General features: G+C 45.6%; 1 protein-coding gene across 1 annotated transcript in view; it reads left to right on the forward strand.

The window, feature by feature from the left end:
- The first annotated feature begins 1,854 nt into the window (after positions 1-1,854).
- LOC132869749 (acyl-coenzyme A thioesterase 1-like) overlaps positions 1,855-21,048 on the forward strand; it is a 60,796-nt gene continuing 41,602 nt past the window's right edge. The window contains exons 1-2 of the mRNA XM_060903132.1: positions 1,855-2,259; positions 18,749-18,848. Coding sequence (XP_060759115.1) covers positions 1,968-2,259; positions 18,749-18,848 — 392 coding nt within the window. The 5' untranslated portion in view covers positions 1,855-1,967. The remainder of the gene's footprint in view (positions 2,260-18,748; positions 18,849-21,048) is intronic.

Raw genomic sequence — 21,048 nt, forward strand, 5'->3', positions numbered from 1 at the left:
ATTTATTAAAGTAAAGTAAATTTTTATTACTAAAATTTTATTTTTATTACTAAAGTAATAAAAATTTGAAGTCTGTGCAAGGAAAAGGGGGCACATCAGGACACTTGCAAACGGAGGTTCTTTTTTTGGAGATGGGGGTGGAGTTTGGCTTTAAATTATTCTTGAACTTCAAAGCGTTCGGCTCTTTTCGGCGAACCACTCTTGAGCTCACCACAGAGTCGACTCTTTTGAGCTCACCACTGAGAGTCGACTCGGTCGTCTTAAAAACTGACCACTGTAAAAAGATCACTGTCCATTAATTCTGAAATTTCTTCCCGTCCCAATGCATTAAACCGCACATTAGTGATATGATTCATATTCATAATGTGTAAACAAATAATGTTATTGAAAATTAGAAAATAGAAGAAAAACTTACTGCCACCCCACACAACACTGCTTATGCTAATAAATGCTTACTTTATAAGCTACTACTTATAAATAAAATTGTTTTCTGATACCATGTCCATACAGCATATATATTTACTCTGAGGCAGTAGCCACAAAAATGAAGCGTAATGCAAAAATGAACAATTTAAAAATCACAAAAGTAAAATATACCAAGTGTCTGTACTGTCCAGCTTGCCTGTGACCCTGTAGAACAGGATAAGCGACTACAGCTAATGAATGGATGGGCCCAGCGCTAGAGCTCAGTGGACTGCACTTTCCCTCTGTAATAAGCATAAACAGGTCTGAAAGCGATTTCTTTAGTTTAGTCCATTTATTTCGAATGGTGAACCCAATTGTATACACTCACCAGCCATTTTAATCAAAACACGTATGCGCATGCGCAGTGCGCGATCGTTCGACTCACATTCTTACAGCACGATGACGTAGTAGCCAGCGCCTCTATATGAGACAGTAGCCGCAACAAAAACCATTTTGATCTTGACCGGTGACCTTGACCGTACGACCCTCAAAATGTTGGAGGTTCTATTTGAGACCATCTATCCTGAAAGTTTCATGAAGATTTATCCAGCCGTTTTCCCGTAATATCGTTTAAAAAAGAAAGAAACTTGACTGAAAACAGTACCTCGCCCTGCTTACTCCGTAGCGGGAGAAGTAATAATGTTAAGAATCAGAAATGTGCAAACAAATTATGTAATTTCCAATAATTACATTTCCAATAAAACTTTCAGCATATGATGAACATCTCAATTTCTGCCAAACGTGGGACTCGAACCGGGATGCCTCCTGGAACGTTTCTGTCATAGAAATAAATGGAGAAATACAATTAAAAATTTTCAAAATAATTTACGATGTACATCAACATCTAAAAGCTTTTGTGATGGAGAAGTCCTCATCTCATCATCTCTAGCCGCTTTTATCCTGTTCTACAGGGTCGTAGGCAAGCTGGGGCCTATCCCAGCTGACTACGGGCGAAAGGCGGGGTACACCCTGGACAAGTCGCCAGGTCATCACAGGGCTGACACCCAGACAACCATTCACACTCACGGTCAATTTAGAATCACCAGTTAACCTAACCTGCATGACTTTTGGGGAAACTGGAGCACCCAGAGGAGACCCACGCGGACACGGGGAGAACATGCAAACTCCACACCGAAAGGCCCTCGCCGGCCACGGGGCTCGAACCCGGATCTTCTTGCTGTGAGGCGACAGCGCTAACCACTACACCACTGTGCCGCCCTGATGGAGAAGTATGCTGTAAAAATTAACTTCTCCTCCCCATTCCCCTCCCTGCTCCCCCAGTTAATAGATTATCCTTTCGGGCAGCTGTCTACAGCTTCAGTACCGCGGCTGCTGATGAATATTCAAACGACTCTCCAGAAATGAGATTCGGTTCCGAATGTTCACCTAAAAGACTCGGTTGGTTTGCGAACGACTCATTTCTAGTGTACAAGCAGAGCTAACTAGCTCTTGTACTGTACAACCTTGGATTACAAACATCTTGAACAGATAAGTTCCCACACATGAAAGTAGTGAGAGCCTCTGTGAGATTCGTCTATATTACCTCGGAAATTGTGTTCGGTTGCGGAAAAAAAGAACTTCTGAGGGCTCCGAGCAGGAGGATGGCGTGCTGCCTGCGCCCTTTGCTCTCAGTTGAACCCACACGAGGACTCGTGGACGAAAAGCTCCGGATTGCTGTGACAAATTTAAACCCGAAACAGGAGGTGACCCTTTACTGTCTGCATCATTCAGAGAGCAAAGACATTTGGGAAGCATTTGGACACTATGTGAGCAACGAACAGGGCACTCTGACAGGTACAAACTAAAGCTTTTCTGACCCTCCCCCATCGTGGTCTCCGTTTTTTTTTTAAACATTAGAAAAACCTATCATTTTAACGGGGTTATACTTGCCAACTTTTCAAAATTCTCATGGGGGAGAAAAGTGCGTGAACGACATTTTCAGTTGGGCGAGGGTATGTGTAGAATCAGACCAGGTGGGTGGAGCACAGAAGCACGGCAGGCTAGAACTGAGTTCTCAAAAACCACTTTATTTTTAGCTCCCCCAGGCACGTACGCACACAAGTGGTCAGGCTGGGGGAGAGCTCCCTTCCTCTGATTCTACCACTTACCTTCCCTGACTCCGCCCTCCATTCACACACCGCCGCTTGACCACGCCCCCGCTGTCACAGTCAGTGGCGATTCTAGGGTCTAGTGGGGCCCCAATCAGAAATTCATTGGGGGGCCCCACCACCGCCCGCCCGACCCCCCACTACACACACAACAGAATTTCACTAGGACAAACTCTGGACCTTTGTAATTTTAATAAATAACCAACAAATTGTAGCAAGTATAGTTTTGTTTTATTTCACAAGTTAGAAATATTACTTAAACAAACATGAACATTGTGAAGTTTCTGTTTATTTTAACAGAGAGTGCAATATTAAATATAATATTATATTAAATGTATTATTTCAATATTATATTAAAACAAACAAACGAAAAGCCTTTAAACTTTTAGCTTTTAACCTTTGTGTAAGGCAGCGGTTCTCAACCTTTTTTTTTTTTTTTTTTAAACAAACGCCCCCTGAACCTCACCATAAGCCTCCCAGTTGCAGTTGCAGCTGTAAATAAATAAATACAGACTAGGCCTCAGTGTCACAGATTGGCTGATGACAGCTTTCGCCTTTCCAAACAACTACTGTGTCTAATATATACCACATTTAAAAAACAATAATTAGGGCCTACATTTTCTCGTTCGAAGATATTATTGGTTCTAAATGGGAATCGTAAAGCCACAACATTCTATGTGTAATCCTGTATTACCTTAACAGGCTTTTTATTAAAAGTAGGGGCTAGGCTACTTAATAACATAGCAATAGCTTTTGACGTTAAAAAAAAAAAAAAAACATAAATAAAGTATGGTCATGCTAGCGCGAGTGAAACAAGACTAGCACCATTTGCACTACATCATTCATTATCAACGGTAGGGAAAAATACTATTGTCTCTGTTCATTATTATTGCTACTGACTTACCACCATCTTGCTTTCTTCTCCCCTCGTCGTCTTCTTTCTTTTTTCACTCCCGGATGGATAGTTTCTCTTCATAATAATTTAGCCATGGAGGTCTACCAACACGCAATATGTGCACGTTAATAGCCTACAGGGTTTCCGATTTGTGCAAACATGTGGTTGCACGCGCAGGAAGGGATCCCTCTGCAGACTGCAAGCGCTGATTGCTTGAAGACTTTTGTCACTCAAAAATGTGGTCACACAATTGGCTGCTTAGCATTTTGTTCCTCCCAACAGCTTATTGTAAACGGGAAACCCGTGAGAGTCAGACTCAGCGAATGACTTTTCAAAACGCAAATTTCGATTCTTCTTCACTCTCGACTCGCAAATTTCTCTATCAACTGCTGTGCAAATTTCAACTCTCTGTCGCCACCTGGTGGGGGCCCCAAGCAGCTGATTGGCTTGCCTGGTGAGAAAAATCGCCTCTGGTCACAGTATGATGCGCGGTTGAAACGATAAAAACAGTGGATCCCAATTAATTTCAAACCATTTTAAATGTATACAATTAAAGAGTATTTAATTTTTTTAATTTAATTTAAATGGTTTGTAACCTAAACCAAGATACTATGTCATGCCTGATGTGGTGGGGTTTCCCCATTCGCAACGCATTGTGGGATACTATCCAGGGGCGATTCTAGCATCTGATCTTTGGGGGTGCTTAGCCCCTAGTCTGGCTAACGTGACTTCAAAGCTCTACGAGCTATTGGTCTGGCCAAGATATTCAGCCCAACCGTTTCCCAGAGCCTGTGGTTGACCCGCCTCCCTGAAATGCCTCAGTTTGCTACTGGTCGAAGCCAGAAAAGGCTGTGACAAAGCTTAAACCAATCACGTCACTCTTTCCTCTGACGTATGTGACGCGACGATAGGATTCTCGCTGAGCCCCATTGATTTGGCTACTAGCGGGGCTAACTGGTGGATTAAACTCTTACCGAAGCAGTGTTTCCCCTAGAAAATGTTTGAAGGTGCGGTGGCAAGACCTGCGCTCAGACGTCCCACCCCAGTACGAGGATAAAAACAGCCAACAGCACAGAAGGCTATACATAGATTAATCCATCGGTCATGACTTTGGCCCACAACATGCCAGCACATAACTGCGCAGAATAAAATGCTAAAACAGCCAACAGTACACAACAAAAGCACCTCAGTAGTAGGCTAACTCAACTTAAACAACTTGCTTGTATCAGTACCAATGCAGTATTGAAACATTGAAAACAGAGGAAGCAGTGCACTCGGCGGTGCTAATAGAAGTAACCAATGACTTGCCCTTAAAACTTCCCAAAGGCCTGCCTGCGTCCGTCATTGGCCTGCACGAACTCCTTTGCGATGGCTGTCATGTCAGTTTGTTCCAGAATGTCACAGTGAATATGGCAGTTCATCAAGTCATTCAGTCTCTTGTGTCATTGTGGATCGGGGGTATGATTTCAGTCGACGAAGTGTGGAAAACAAACGCTCTGCTGATGCCGAGGGCATGAAGGCCAAAAGCCAGGGCACCGAGGCCATAAAATAAAACAATGATTTTAAGTTCATGTCTATAATGAATTTAATTTAAGGACTAATGACTCTTCTGAGGAAGATTGGAGTCCCGGTCAAAACTATCAAGCAGGTAAAGAAACATCTACAATATTATGTCTGAAGATAAGAAAATATTGAACACATCTAAACTTATCAATCCATCACTCACTTCAAAAATTGTAAAACTTATTAAACCTATATCCTCCCATAATTTTTGTTCAATTGACATCAAATGTGCAAGAGCATCTTCAGACTGTACTACTACGCAGATTTTTGATTCATCAAAATTGAGCCTGGAGTACATCAAAATGTTTGACTGTAAATGGAACATGACTAGCATGCAGGCTACTGATTAACCCATAAGAGCCCAGACCGATTTCTCAATCAAGGAAAATTATTGAGGAAATAAAATGAACTAAATAGACGACAAAGAAAACATTTCTGACCTTTTATTTTTTAAAATAGCACTTTCATGTCTCAAGATGTGAAATATTAAATTGCAAATTTGCAGAACACTGCAACACTATTACACTGTTAACCCCAAAGTTCATTCTATGCAAACAGTTTAAGTAAATTCCACTTTTAAAGATTAGTTTTATTGCATTACTTAAACAGTATGAGTATATGAGACAGTCATTGGGTGTACTCATTTTTGTAATTTAAACAAACTAAAACTATCATGTTTTACCTCAGGCCACAGTGTTGCCCTGTTGTGATTGGCTCAAAATTCAAGACAAGTTGAGTTGACGGCTACAGAGGAAGTTGCGCCATTTTCTAATTTACACAGAGCAATTTAAGGTCTTTGCACTTTTGACAGCAAGCTAATTAGCATGTTAGCGGCTACAGTCGGTACTCGGCACGTTAAAAGTGAGTCAACGTTGTAACGACATAACGCTACTGTACAAGCAATGCTTATTTAACGGTAACAAACTTAAGCCCTATATGTTGAAATTCCTGTCTTATTCATTCATTAATTTATCACACAGTCTTACCTCAGTCAACTTCTTCCCTCTTCCTGTGAAAATTCAACGTCTCGGACGCGGACACAAGTGGGCGGGGGATGCGTTTGATTAAGTCTTCTGATTTGCTGGTGATAGATTGGTGGGCGGGGGATGCGTTTGATTAAGTCTCCTGATTGGCTGGTGATAGATTGGTGTCATTATAGCGCGTCGGAGCGGTTCATGCCAGGCTCAAGTCCACTCAACGTCAAAAAATATTGGTTTAGCCTATTTTTTAAAATAGGACTACCTAGGGGTGCTACGGAATTCCTGAAGGTGCGGCGGCAAAAATGAAGGTGCGGCGGCCCGCCGCAGCCAATTGTACATAGTGGAAACCCTGCGAAGCCGGTCGGGAGCAAGGCGAAAACGTCCTTCCTTTCAATAAATACCTCCAGGGCTGCTCTTTGCTCCATTTTCAATGAGAACTTCCCGTTGAATGCTTTCAATACAGCATGATTCTGTAAACAATCTATGGCTTCCGGTTGCAGTTCTACTACGTCACTGCCTTGAACACGCCTCTACCCAGGGCCGTTGGAGATGCTCAAAGTTTATTGGCTCCCGATTTTTCCGGAGCTTGGAAGAGCTGGAGATAGCTTGCCTGGCCAGACTAAGCTCGCAACAGGCCCTCGTGTTGTGTCACGCTTAGGATGGGCGGGCCCAGGCTACTTGGCCCCCACAGCTGACAGAGGCACCTGGCTTGAACGACAGTGTTTCCACGTTTATTCCGCATTTAGACTAGACTTAACTAGACAACAAGACTAGACTAGACAAGACTAGACTTGTGCAATGTTTTAACAGAAGCTGACCCAATAAACTATGATATCTACACATTTACAACCACTGACACAAATATTTACGTTATATTTTTAACTAAACAAGACCTACTACGGCATTTGTAATGGAGCTATTCATTTTGAACAGTGGTAATTGTTAATGTTATTGTGTATTGTGTAATAATAGTGTGTATTATTATGATTTTACTTTAGTTTATATTTTTTGTTATATAGACAATGACCAGGGTTTGGACTTGTGAATGATAAGCAAACGTAAACGCTATGTTACATTAAATAAAATTGACTAACACACGGTGGTCTAGCACCGTAGCACTTGTACAGCTCTGCACAAAAGTATCTCGATATGGATGATAAATGTCGTTTTTATCATTCTGTTCATAGACCAGGGAACATCAATATTGCATTATGCATATTATTGTGTTGTGTTTAACAATTGTAACTCCAGTCCGTACCTTCACATCTCGCTATGCCAGTAATACTCAGGTGCTACTTCGAGTTCCTCATCGGCGTGGAATCCAGTTAAAAAAACCATCATGGGGGCGTCGTGGCTCAGGTGGTTAAGGCGCCATACCATGAATGCGGGCGACCCGGGTTCGATTCCGGCCCGAGGTCATTTCCCGATCCCTTCCCGTCTCTCTCTCTCCTGCTCATTTCCTGTCTCTACACTGTCCTATCCAATAAAGGTGCAAAAAGCCCAAAAAAATATCTTTAAAAAAAAAAACCCATCATGTCGTAGCAAGCACTCGCGCGGACAGGCAACCCAATCAGAGGGGACGCGAGGAGGAGAGGTATTTTACTGGTCATAGAACTATCACGTAACAGGTGAATTCAAGAACACACACGCCCGCGCACACATTCATTGCGCAGTGCGCAAGGGCACGTATTTCTGAAAATTACGTCCAAAAGCAGTGTTTTTGAGGGTGCTGAGCTAGGGGGTGCTGAGCTCGTTTTTGGGGGTGCTTGAGCACCCCCAAAAATAGGCTAAACATGCCCCTGTGGGATACAAATTTACAACCTGAGAGAACAATGAGGCACGTGAGTGTGCACTTGAAACACAGAAGACCGACTACAGTAATGGAAGGTGAGAAGAAAAGACCCTGTATTGCAAAGGAAAGGAAACGCTGGAATATTGGCAATCAGATATACATGTTATTTATCAGCTGGGAGGTCCGTATCGTGAAATACCGTGACCGAGGTCAGTATTCAAGGCCGAGGTTACGGTATTTCACCATACGGACCAACCTTAAGCTGGGAAATAATATATTTATTTTTTTCTTTACCAAATTCTAACAGAAAACGAGAGTGCCCGAAAGGGAAAACCGAGCCGCCATTTTGAATCCTCATTCATGGTTGTCATGCAAATTGCTTCCTCCTCGGTATGCAAATGCACTTCCATGGTAGGAAAAAACTACATTTTGACACCTATGTAGTCCCATATTTATACAAAATTGAGTCATTCAGGATTCAGCCATGTTTTTGCTCGGTGTTAGCAACCGTTACAGGTTTTTAGCTTTCTCCTGAAATGTTTTATTTCTTCTTCCTCAGGGTAGTAAAACTCACTTTCGCTATGAAGACTGTCGTTATCACCATCCATGATGTAAAATTAATGATATTTCTCCTAAGAAATGCGAAAATAAATGTTGACAAAAATTGCTACTACGTTTGTTGTTGCTGTGAATGAGTGAATCTGTCATGGTCCTACCTGTGGCTTTCCTCTCATCAGTTTACATTCCACTCCTCTCCACTCAGTATTACCTGCCACGCCCGCATGCTCCTTCCCCATCAGGCTCGCCTGCTGTCAATTACCATCATTAACTCTCATTTGACTTTCAGTGGCTGTCATTGGCTGTTGCCTATCACCTGCTCCCTTCCCTGTGTGTATTTAAACTGCAGTCCTCCCAAGCTTCAGTGTCAGATTGTCTTTCAAGGCATCGACTCCGTCAACTCTTCAGCCCTGGTAACCTGACCCTGCATTTCTGTCTCCATTCTCGCTACCTGACCTGTGACTCCTTGTTTCAGCCTGTTCCCAAACTCCTGTCTGTTGTGCTGTCCTGTCTGCCTGCTGAGAGCCTGCTCGCTGGGAGGCCGCCTGAACACCAAGGGCTGTCAGCTTGCAGCCAAACTACTCTGACAACGCCTGATCCCGTCTGATCTCAGAAGCTAAGCAGGGTCGGGCCTGGTTAGTACTAGGGATGGCGAAAACTAAAAAAAATCTTGACTGACCACCGAGCCTCATTAGCCGTTTAAAGTCGGTTAACCTATGAGTTTAACAGGGATGCAAACGGCGCACCTTTTTCACGGCTCGTGCAGACCCGATTATTTTTTTTGGGGGGGGGGGGGGGCGTTGGAGTGTCTGAAAAATCATCAGAGTAAATTCTGTATTAAAATTACTACATAAGCAAATGCCGTTACAGTCCATGATTCAGCCGTGAAAAAGTCGGCATCTGCGCCTTTAGTTTGTGTGGAGAGATATGATCTGCAATAACATGCATTGCTGGCTACAGACCGAAACATGCTTTCAGAATGCACTGGCCAAGGCAGGACTAAACTCGATGTGCCTTCTAATAATAATTAAAAAAAAAAAAAACAGAATAGTAATTTGTAAGCTAAAAAGCCTGCGTCTACACTTTTTTTTCTTTCACTGAGTGGCAGCTGTGTTCAACTGGGGCGGGACATGACTGAATGGGTGTTTCTGATTTGTCAGCTGTCTTTAACTGGGGCGGGAGGGTGGGACATGACTGAATGGGTGTTTCTGATTTGTCAGCTGTCGTCCTTACACCGCATGGCACGCCCCAAGCGTTTACAACACAGAATTGCAGGTTCTCCGCTCCAAAATCGGCAGCTTCAAAACGATTGATTTTTTTTTTTTCACCGACAACCAAAAAAAAATTAACCGGTTGACGTTGATTCGGTCAACCACCGGTCAAACGGTCATCGGTTAACATCCCTAGTTAGTACTTGGATGGGAGACCTCAGACGTCACAACCACGCTCCCACCAGCCATCCCTGCCTCTCAGTCTTCCTGCCACCGAACTTCACACACACATCCTCCCAACTCCCTTTCCCCTGCTATCAATAAATTCAACATTTAACTTGCGCTCTTGGGTCCTCGTCTGTTTGTCCTGACAGAATGATCTGACCATCATGGACCCAGCACCCTTCCCGACCAGCATGGGGATTGAGCCCGAAATGACCGCCCTGCAGCGACTGGAACGCACAGAGGGAGACATAAACTGGATGTCCGGCGACATTGCATCTCTGCTCCAGCTTGGCCACCAACAATGACAGCAGTTCAACCAGCAGCAACAACTGTTCCAGCAACAGCTCCAACAGCAGCAGCATCAGCTAACCCAAGTCCTGCAAGTACTCACCAACCTCACCACTCCATCCGCTCCTGCTGCTCCAGCTCCGTCTGCACCACCAAGCCCCTCTGCCGTGGCTTCTCCTCGAAATCCAGTTGCTCCAGTCCTGGCGGCACAGCCTCTAGCTCCCGGTGACCCGGAACCGAAGATTGGTAATCCGGAACGTTTCAATGGTGACCCAGACCAGGTCTGGCCATTCCTGACCAGCTGCCATATCCAGTTTTCTCTGCAGCCCAGGACCTTCTCGACGGAGGGAGCCAAGGTGGGGTATGTCATCACTCACCTGACCGGCCGGACTCGCCTGTGGGGGACAGCAGAATTCGACCGGCAGACCCCGGCCTGTGCCTCCTTCGGTGCCTTCGCCGAGGAGATGTTAAAGGTGTTCGACCTGGGCTCATCAAGAACAGAGGCGTCACGAGCACTGATGAGTATCCGTCAGGGCAACCAGACGGTGGCGGACTACTCCATCGACTTTCGTACCCTGGCGAGGCGCAGTTTGTGGAACATGGCGGCACTAGTGGACGCCTTCCTCCACAGTTTGGCAGACTACGTCAAAGATGAGCTCGTCTCCCATGAGCAACCCCGACACTCGATGAGGCCATTGCCCTTGCCGTACGCATCGATCACCGTATCCAGATCCGCAGACGAGAGAAGGGGCATCTGAGTCAACCTGCCACCCGCACTCGGGGTGAGTCTTCCGCTGCCCAGTTCCCGCCTGTCACGCCCCAAAGCCAATATAATCAGCCTGAGCCCATGGAGATCAACCGCACCTCCCTCACCCCCGAAGAGCGACAGCGCCGCCTAACCTCAAACCTGTGCCTCTACTGCGGTGGGGAAGGTCACTGTGTCACCACCTGCCCGGCAAAAGCCAGAGCTCACCAGGCGTAGGGGAGATCTGGGTGAGCTCGACATATATCCAGTCTCCCTCCATCCGAAAACCCCTGCTTCAGCTCCGCCTTCAGTTTCCCGACACCACTTGTGCCCTGGCCGCCCTGGTGGACTCTGGAGCCAAAGCAAACATCATGATCATGGATACAGAGTTCGCACGGCAGCTGGGTGTGGGCCGTCACCATCTCACTCCACCCGTTCCTGTACGAGCGCTGGGTGGACATCGTCTCGGCACAGTGACACACATCACAGCCCCCGTGACTATGCTGCTGTCAGGAAACCACCAGGAGTCCATCCAGTTCCACCTCCTACACTCACCCGGCCAACCACTCATCCTAGGCTACTCGTGGCTCCGTCAACACAACCCCCAACTTGACTGGGAGACTGGCACAATACGAGAGTGGGGAAGGGGCTGCCATCAGACCTGCTTAAATGGAGCCGTCCTGCCAACCAACCAGGAGACCACCAGCTCCGCCCCGACATATCCAAGGTTCCTGTCTGCTATCACAACCTGAGAGAGGTGTTCAGCAAGTCCAAGGCCACGTCTTTGCCCCCACACCGACCATACGACTGCGCCATCGACCTCCTGCCAGGCACCGCACCCCCGAAGGGCCGTCTCTACTCCCTATCAGCCCCGGAAAGAAAGGCCATGGAGGACTATATGAACGACTCTTTGGCTGCAGGCATAATCCTCCGTCGTCCTCTCCTGCCGGAGCGGGATTCTTCTTCGTGGGAAAGAAGGATGGTTCTCTTCGCCCATGCATAGATTACCGGGGCTTGAACGACATTACGGTTAAGAACCGCTACCCTCTGCCACTACTCTCCTCTGCCTTTGAACTGCTGCAAGGGGCCACAGTGTTCACCAAGCTAGATCTTCAGAACGCTTACCATCTGGTGCGAGTGAGGGAAGGCGACGAGTGGAAGACTGCGTTCAACACCCCGACGGGACATTATGAATATCTTGTCATGCCATTCGGTCTCACCAATGCCCCAGCAGTGTCCCAGGCGCTGGTAAACGACATCCTCAGAGACATGCTCAATAAGTTTGTTTTCGTTTACTTGGACGATATTTGATCTTCTCAAAAACCCTGTCTGAACACACCCACCATGTCCAGTTGGTCCTGCGCCACCTGCTTGAAAACTCGCTGTTTGTGAAAGCAGAGAAGTGCGAGTTCCACGCTCAGTCTGTCTCGTTCCTGGGATATGTGGTGACCGAGGGCAGCATTCAAATAGACCCTGCGAAGGTGTCGGCAGTGATGTCGTGGCCGGTTCCAGAGAGCGGTAAGAAACTGCAGCAGTTCCTGGGGTTTGCCAACTTTTATAGAAGATTCATCCGGGGCTACAGCACCGTGGCAGCCCCACTCACTGCACTGACCAGCATCAAACAGCCTTTCCAATGGAAAGCATGCAGCTGACAAACCTTCGAAACCCTCAAGGCCCGTTTCACTTCAGCTCCCATCCTCCGGATGCCTGACGCCGAGCGGCTGTTTGTGGTGGAGGTAGATGCTTCGGATGTGGGAGTCGGGGCTGTGCTTTCCCAGCGAGCAGCAGAGGATGGCAAGATGCACCCCTGTGCCTTCTACTCCCGAAGACTGACCCCAGCAGAAAGCAACTACGACATCGGCAACTGCGAGCTACTGGCTGTCAAGCTCGCCCTCGGGGAGTGGCGCCACTGGTTGGAGGGGTCTAAGGTTCCGTTTGTGGTCTGGACTGACCACAAAAACCTGGAGTATATCCGGACAGCCAGGAGGCTAAACTCCCGCCAGCGCCGGTGGTCATTATTCTTCACCCGATTCAACTTTGTCCTTTCCTACCGTCCTGGCTCCCGCAACATCAAGCCCGATGCACTCTCCCGGATGTTTCAGAAGGATGAGGCATCCAAGGAGGAATCAACACCCATCCTTCCAAGCCCTTGTCGTTGCTGCCCTGACCTGGGACATCGAGGAGCAGGTTCGAGAAGCCATCAGGGACCAGCCAAGCCCCAGCGCTTGCCCCTCCAACCGTCTCTATGTCCCAGCCGGTCTGAGGTCTCAGGTCATTCAATGGGGACATGACTCCCGCCTGGCCTGTCACCCCGGGGTCACACGCACCCTGCATCTGCTGTCTCAGCGGTTCTGGTGGCCGTTGATGAGGAAGGACATCCAGGATTTTGTGAGAGCCTGCCCCACTTGCAGCCAGCACAAATCCCCCAGTCAGCCCCCAGCCGGGTTACTCCAGCCCCTGCCAGTACCCATGCGTGCCTGGTCCCATGTCTCCCTGGATTTTGTTACTGGTCTTCCTCCGTCGGAAGGTAATATGGTTATCCTCACCATTGTGGACCGTTTCAGTAAGATGACCCACTTTGTGCCTTTCCCAAAACTGCCAACTGCGAAGGAGACTGCCCGGGTCGTCTTAGAACACGTCTTTCGAGTCCACGGCCTGCCCAGGGATATCGTGTCTGACCGGGGACCGCAGTTCTCCGCCAGTTTCTGGAAAGAATTCTGCCACCACCTCGGGGCCACTGCCAGTCTGTCATCTGGGTTTCACCCACAGTCAAATGGCCAAACAGAGCGCATGACCCAAGAACTGGAGAAGGCACTTAGGTGTGTGGCTTCACGCAACCCCCACGCCTGGGCTCAACATCTGCTCTGGGTGGAATATGCCCACAACTCCCTCACCAGTTCTGCCACCAGACTCTCCCCCTTCCAGTGTGTGTATGGTTATCAACCACCTCTGTTTGCCAGCCAGGAGGGAAATGCCACCTGCCCGTCTGCTCTCGCCTACGTCCGCCGCTGCCGCCGCACGTGGGCCCAGGCCCGCACTGCACTCCTGAAGTCCAGTACCAGCTATGCTATTGGGGCTAACCGGCGGAAGACCCCTGCACCTGTTTACCATGTCGGCCAGAAAGTATGGTTGTCTGCTCGAGACCTACTACTGCGGGTGGAGTCACGCAAATTGGCGCCTCGCTACATACCCTTTCCCATACAGAAGGTCATCAGTCCAACGGCAGTTCGGCTGATGCTGCCCAAGACCATGAAGATACATCCCACCTTCCACGTCTCCAAACTCAAACCGGTGCACGAGAGCCCCCTGGCCCCGTAACACCGCCGCCCCCTCCCCCACGCTTCATTGATGGTGGACCTGTCTACACAGTCCGGTGACTGCTCCGCTGTCGACGGAGGGGTAGGGGCATCCAATACTTGGTAGACTGGGAGGGTTATGGTCCTGAGGAGAGGGCATGGGTCCCCGCTGGAAGGATTTTAGATCCGGCCCTCATCGCCGACTTCCATCGCCTACACCCTGACCAGCCCTCCATCCGACGGGGTCGACGTAGGGGTTCTCATCAGGCGAATCCACTTCCGGACCCTGCCCCTCCTCCAGTGTCCGAGTCGTCCGACAGTGAAGATGGTGCGGAGGCTATGGACACTGACCGGTCAGAGGAATTCTGACCCTCCACAGGTATTCCCCCTCCTCCCGCCCGTCTTGGTGGATGTGTGTCTAGGGACTTCTGGAGCTGTCCCTTGAGGGGGGGGTTCTGTCATGGTCCTACCTGTGGCTTTCCTCTCATCAGTTTACATTCCACTCCTCTCCACTCAGTATTACCTGCCACGCCCGCATGCTCCTTCCCCATCAGGCTCACCTGCTGTCAATTACCATCATTAACTCTCATTTGACTTTCAGTGGCTGTCATTGGCTGTTGCCTATCACCTGCTCCCTTCCCTGTGTGTATTTAAACTGCAGTCCTCCCAAGCTTCAATGTCAGATCGTCTTTCAAGGCATCGACTCCGTCAACTCTTCAGCCCTGGTAACCTGACCCTGCATTTCTGTCTCCATTCTAGCTACCTGACCTGTGACTCTGTGTTTCAGCCTGCTCCCAAACTCCTGTCTGTTGTGCTGTCCTGTCTGCCTGCTGAGAGCCTGCTCGCTGGGAGGCCACCTGAACACCAAGGGCTGTCAGCTTACAGCCAAACTACTCTGACAACGCCTGATCCCGTCTGATCTCAGAAACTAAGCAGGGTCGGGCCTGGTTAGTACTTGGATGGGAGACCTCAGACGTCACAACCATGCTCCCACCAGCCATCCCTGCCTCTCAGTCTTCCTGCCACTGAACTTCACACACATCCTCCCAACTCCCTTTCCCCTGCTATCAATAAATTCAACATTTAACTTGTGCTCTTGGGTCCTCGTCTGTTTGTGCTGACAGAATTGCCAGAGGTCCCTATCCGGGGTCTGTATCATAGGATACGGACCCGCTCGCCAGCCAATCAGAGCGCGGGATTTGATGGAAACCAGACCACGAAAAAAATGGTCCGGTTTCTTATATAATTTCTTATATAATTATTAAATATTTACAGTGGAGTCCAAAAGTCTGAGGGCACTAGTGAAAATGCTTCTATCGTGCATCGTTTTTTAAGTTAATACAATTTTTATGACAAATTAAATTACTGACAATTTGAATGAAAAGTCTTCTTTCAGCCGCTCCTGTTAGAAGGCAGCCACAACGGATCTACAGTATTGCACATATTTGATTTGGCATAGGCTTTACACCGGATGCCCTTCCTGATCTCATTTCTGGAGAGTCGTTTGAATATTCATCAGCAGCCGCGGTACTGAAGCTGTAGACAGCTGTCCGAAAGGATAATCTATTAATGGGGGGAGCAGGGAGAGGGTGAGAGAGAAAAGGGGGAAAGGGGAGGAGAAGTTAATTTTTACAGCATACTTCTCCATCAGGGCGGCACGGTGATGTAGTGGTTAGCGCTGTCGCCTCACAGCAAGAAGATCCAGGTTCGAGCCCTGTGGCCGGCGAGGGCCTTTCTGTGTGGAGTTTGCATGTTCTCCCCGTGTCCACGTGGGTTTCCTCCGGGTGCTCCGGTTTCCCCTACAGTCCAAAGACATGCAGGTTAGGTTAACTGGTGACTCTAAATTGACCGTAGGTGTGAATGTGAGTGTGAATGGTTGTCTGTGTCTATGTGTCAGCCCTGTGATGACCTGGCAACTTGTCCAGGGTGTACCCCGCCTTTCGCCCATAGTCAGCTGGGATAGGCTCCAGCTTGCCTGCGACCATGTAGAACAGGATAAAGCGGCTGGAGATAATGAGATGAGATGATATTGGTTATGGGATTCATGTATCAGGCATGAGATAGCTCAGAGTGAAAAATCTGAAATAATACTCGTCTTGAATTGTAATATAACAATGAAAGGGAAGTTTTAAATCAGATTTTTAGCTGAAAAATCTCATGCCTGAATATTGTATACATACAGAGACCCACAGAAAATAATACAAGTGATGCTTTAGAAGAATGTTTATAATTTCTTAAAATAGTCACAGTGAATGAAAGTATTATTGGATTGCATCAAATGTGTTTTCCTTCTGTAAGCTCGTGTAAAAATACAGAGAACTATACTATCATATATAAATTAAATAAAATTTCATTAAGATTTAACCAAAATAGTAACAACTCAATTAAATAAATACTGCACTGTCTTAACGCTACTAAAATGCATCTCTCTCACTAAACACTTTCCAACAGAATTTTTAAAAGGCACTAGAAATCCTATCAAAATCCTGTCGGAATGCATCATTTGCAAACTTTGACTGAAAGTTTTCAAACAAAATTTTAAAATGGCACTATAAATACTACCATACTATCAAAATATACTCCACAAAGAACTTCACTCGAATGCAAAATTTTAGTACTACCAAAATACACTCACTAGTAATCTTTCACTTAAAACCTCAAAGCTCTATCAAAATCAATCATTTTCCAGATAATTCACTTGTAAACTTTCACTTAAAACTTTCAAACATAAATTCAAAATAGCACTAAGACACTACCACACTATTCAAATACACTCATCAAACAAATTGTCATGCAAAATTTCACTAAACACTTTAGAAGTTGTACAGTTTGTTTCTGAAATGGTATGGAAGACTAGTTTAATTTCACACTCAAATGTCCATTATATTCTCATCTCATTATCTCTAGCCGCTTTATCCTTCTACAGGGTCGCAGGCAAGCTGGAGCCTATCCCAGCTGACTACAGGCGAAAGGCGGGGTACACCCTGGACAAGTCGCCAGGTCATCACAGGGCTGACACATAGACACAGACAACCATTCACACTCACATTCACACCTACGGTCAATTTAGAGTCACCAGTTAACCTAACCTGAATGTCTTTGGACTGTGGGGGAAACCGGAGCACCCGGAGGAAACCCACACAGACACGGGGAGAACATGCAAACTCCACACAGAAAGGCCCTCGCCGGCCCTGGGGCTCGAACCCAGGACCTTCTTGCTGTGAGGCGACAGCGCTAACCACTACACCACTGTGCCACCCTCCATTATATTCTGATTTAAGGTATCTTTACCTTAAAATGTGTAACTGGCTGGTCAAACATTTGCTTATCCATGGAAATTCATTCTCCCATGCAATCTGGTATTTGCATTCATATTTTTGCCGTTTGGTATTGGGTTTAGTGGCTATGATGAATGACTGCTTGTAAAAAATGTCGGACAGCCTGGGTGAATCCTACATTATGGAAGTGACTGTCGTTCTGTTCGTTGATTTGGTTAAAAATCAGTTGACGTCAGCAGTGTTTCTCATACGATTCTGACTAGACATAATCGGGAGTATTTTTAACTTGGTGGTAGGGATTTCCCAAAACCGGGAGATTATCCGGTTTTTAACACATACGATCAGGAGGTGGGAGACGGAGGCTAAAATCGGGAGCCTCCCGCCGAAATCGGGAGGGTTGGCAAGTACGTCTACTGGCCGTTTTATAGTAAACAACAGCATAAACTTTCTAGATGCCTGTAGTCTGTAAAAAATGACTGATGTGAAAAATTCAGACAGGACTAAAACCTGAGAGAGATACTCTGGTAATAATTACATTACCCCAACTTCCAGTGTAAAACTAATTCAATCAGAAAAGGGCTCATCTTTGAGAAAACTCTAAAGACTGCATATGTATGCTCAAACTTGCACCTCCAGTTCCCTTCACCTTCACATATGAATCTCAAAACAATCATAGCAGTTAGTCATAGTACAAGCTACACGTGTCATTACACATAAAATGCATACTGTCATGATGTAGTATATGAGGAACTGCAAGGAACATTGGTAAATGTTCAAAGTATAATATAATCCAACATAAGGAGGAGTGGGATCAAGGACTCTTAACTGACAGCAATAATTGATTATAACAATATGTAAATATATGAGCAAACAGCAATAAATTATTTATTTGATTTTTAAAATCTTGAAACATCATCAAATACATTTCATATTGACTAAGGTCTGGTGCCATATAATAAGATATAAATAGAGCCATAATTTTGATTTAAAGTCTTGACAGCACACACTTTCATTTCAGAGCCCTGAAACACTGAAGCAGTGTTGAGCAGAATGACAAAAAATAATAATAATAATAAAAAAAAGGTCACAGATCACTGCATTTAGTTTCATGAAGGTTAAAGTTGGATCACACAGAATATGTGAGTGAAATAGGACACTGATTAACAACACGTGTTAAAAGGACACTAAACATTACCAGGAGACATGCAGTAGTTTCGCAGTATCTGCTTTAATCTGTCAATGAAGTAGCTTCATTTTTATTAGTTTTCATGTAAATTCTGCAATAATGCACAGTCTTATAGTCTGCCTTTCGAGATTGCTGAATGTGAACATGTGTGTATGCAGTGGAAAAGGACTCCAGTGTGGGAGGCACATATACAGGTGTGGAGTCCATGGCATTGATGTGGAGCCTGCGGCCAGTGCAAGGCAGCCGAGCAGGACTGAGGTACGTCATATTACAGCACTCAATTAAGATAAATTATTTTGCAGTAAATTATTTAAAATGTAAATACAGTGCTCTCCTCAGTTAGTGGCACCACTTGTAAAGATTAGTATAAAGGGTGAGAAAAAATTCACCTATTAGTAAAGTGGCTCCATCTCACACTGAAATTATAAAAATCCAACCTTTTAATTGAAATATTTATTCAGAGAAAAACAAATCCCTCATCAAGAAATTATTTTCAACAAAAATACATGTGCCACTATTATTAGCACCCCTGGAAATGATAGTGAACACAATGTAATGGAAGCATGTTTCCCATTTAAATTTTGCATTTTTGAGTTGATTGGAGTGTGTAGGAACTTTCAAGCTGTAATCCATGACTTCCTGATTAACTGGGGTGCAAATATGAGGTTACACAGAGACCAAATTCCCTTACCCTGTGTCCGAAATCACTCACTCGTTCACAACTCCCTACTCTCTATATAGGGAATTACTATATAGAGGACTATATAGTGAGCTCATTGGTAAAATGAAAGAAAAAAATGCTTTCGGACACCAGTACATCGCGCTGGTATTTACGTCATTACTGGTGCACAATTAAAGCGTGCCATATCAGTCGGCTGGTGGGTTTTCAAAATAATAAATACACGCATGTATTTTTGTGATAAATACATACTATACTGAGCGTACAGTATTTCCCACTTTAATCAATACAAAGTACCTGTATCTTTCAGTTCTTTTAAATCAAGTCTGAATACTTTCTTCTTTGCCTCTGCCTTTTATTAAATCAAATTTGAGACTTTTAATTCGATTTCTTTCAGCGCGGCCGCAATGCTTGATGGGATATATTGCTTGGTTAGTGACCATCGGTTGTACACTACTTTTCGTGATGCATTGTGGGATACTTTGAGCGCACTATATAGGGTGTAAGAATCCTCACTATCGTTTCGGGCAGCACTACAAAATGGTGTCCTCACTAAATAGTGCCCTATATAGCGAGCAGGGAGTGATTTCGGACACAGGGTTAGTGTTCCATCAACATGGGAAAGATAAGAGAACACAAACCAAATGAGGGAGAAGTGTGTTGACCTTCATAAGTCAGGGAATGGTTATATATTATAAATAAATAAAAAGCTACTTGCCTAAAAATGCCCATTTCTACTGTTAGGGTAATAATAAAAAAAAAAGTGGACACCAACTGGAATTGTTACAAATTTGCCTGGACGAGGACCCAAGTTTATTTTGCTCCCATGTATAGGGAGGATGATGAGAGGAAAAAATCCCTAAGAATCACTGTTGGTAAATTACAAGAAAAAGTAAAAGATCTTGGGGTTTCCAAGTCTCCAAAACTATCATCAGGCGTCACCTCCGTGCCAACAGATTATTGGAAAGTTTGCCAGAAAAAAGCCTTTTCTTTCAGTTAACCACAAACCTAAGCACCTGAAGTTTGTGAAACACTACGACAACTTTGACTGGAACCATGTTTTATGGTCTGATGGAACAAAAATGGAGCTTTTTGGCAATAAACACTCAAGGTGGATTTGGTGTAAAAAGAAGGATGTATATAATGAAAAGAACCCGATCCCAACTGTAAAATATGGTGGAAGTTCTGTGATGTTTTGGGCTGTTTTTCCTCCAAAGGCCCTGGAAACCTTGTTCGGGTACATGGCATCATGGCGTCCATGAAATACCAGGGCATTTTAAATCAAAATCTGGCTGCCTCTGTCAGGAAACTAAAACTGGGTCGTCACTGAATCTTCCAGCAGACAATGATCTGAAGCATATGTCCAAATCAGCACAATAAATGGTTAGCTGACCAAAGAATCAAGCTTCTGCCATGACCATCTCAGTCCCCTGACCTGAGCCCCACTGAAAACCTGAGGGGTGAGCTGAGCTGAAGAGGAGCGAGCACAAGAGAGGGTCTAGGGCCCTGGATGATCTGGAGAGATTGTGTAAAGAGGAATGGTCTCAGATGCCCTGCTCTGTATTTCCAACCTTATAAAATGTTATAGGAGACTCTGTGCTGCTTTACTGGCAAAGGGAGGTTGTACAAAGTATTAAATGCCAATAATAGTGGCACATGGGTTTTTGTTGAAAATAATTATTTCATGATGAGGGATTTATTTTTCTCTGAATACATTTTTTTTAATAAAAGGTTGGATTTTTCTCATGTTTCAGTGTGAATTGAAGCTGCTTCACCAAA

This window comes from Neoarius graeffei, chromosome 21, assembly GCF_027579695.1.
Source record: "Neoarius graeffei isolate fNeoGra1 chromosome 21, fNeoGra1.pri, whole genome shotgun sequence".
Classification (NCBI taxonomy): domain Eukaryota; kingdom Metazoa; phylum Chordata; class Actinopteri; order Siluriformes; family Ariidae; genus Neoarius; species Neoarius graeffei.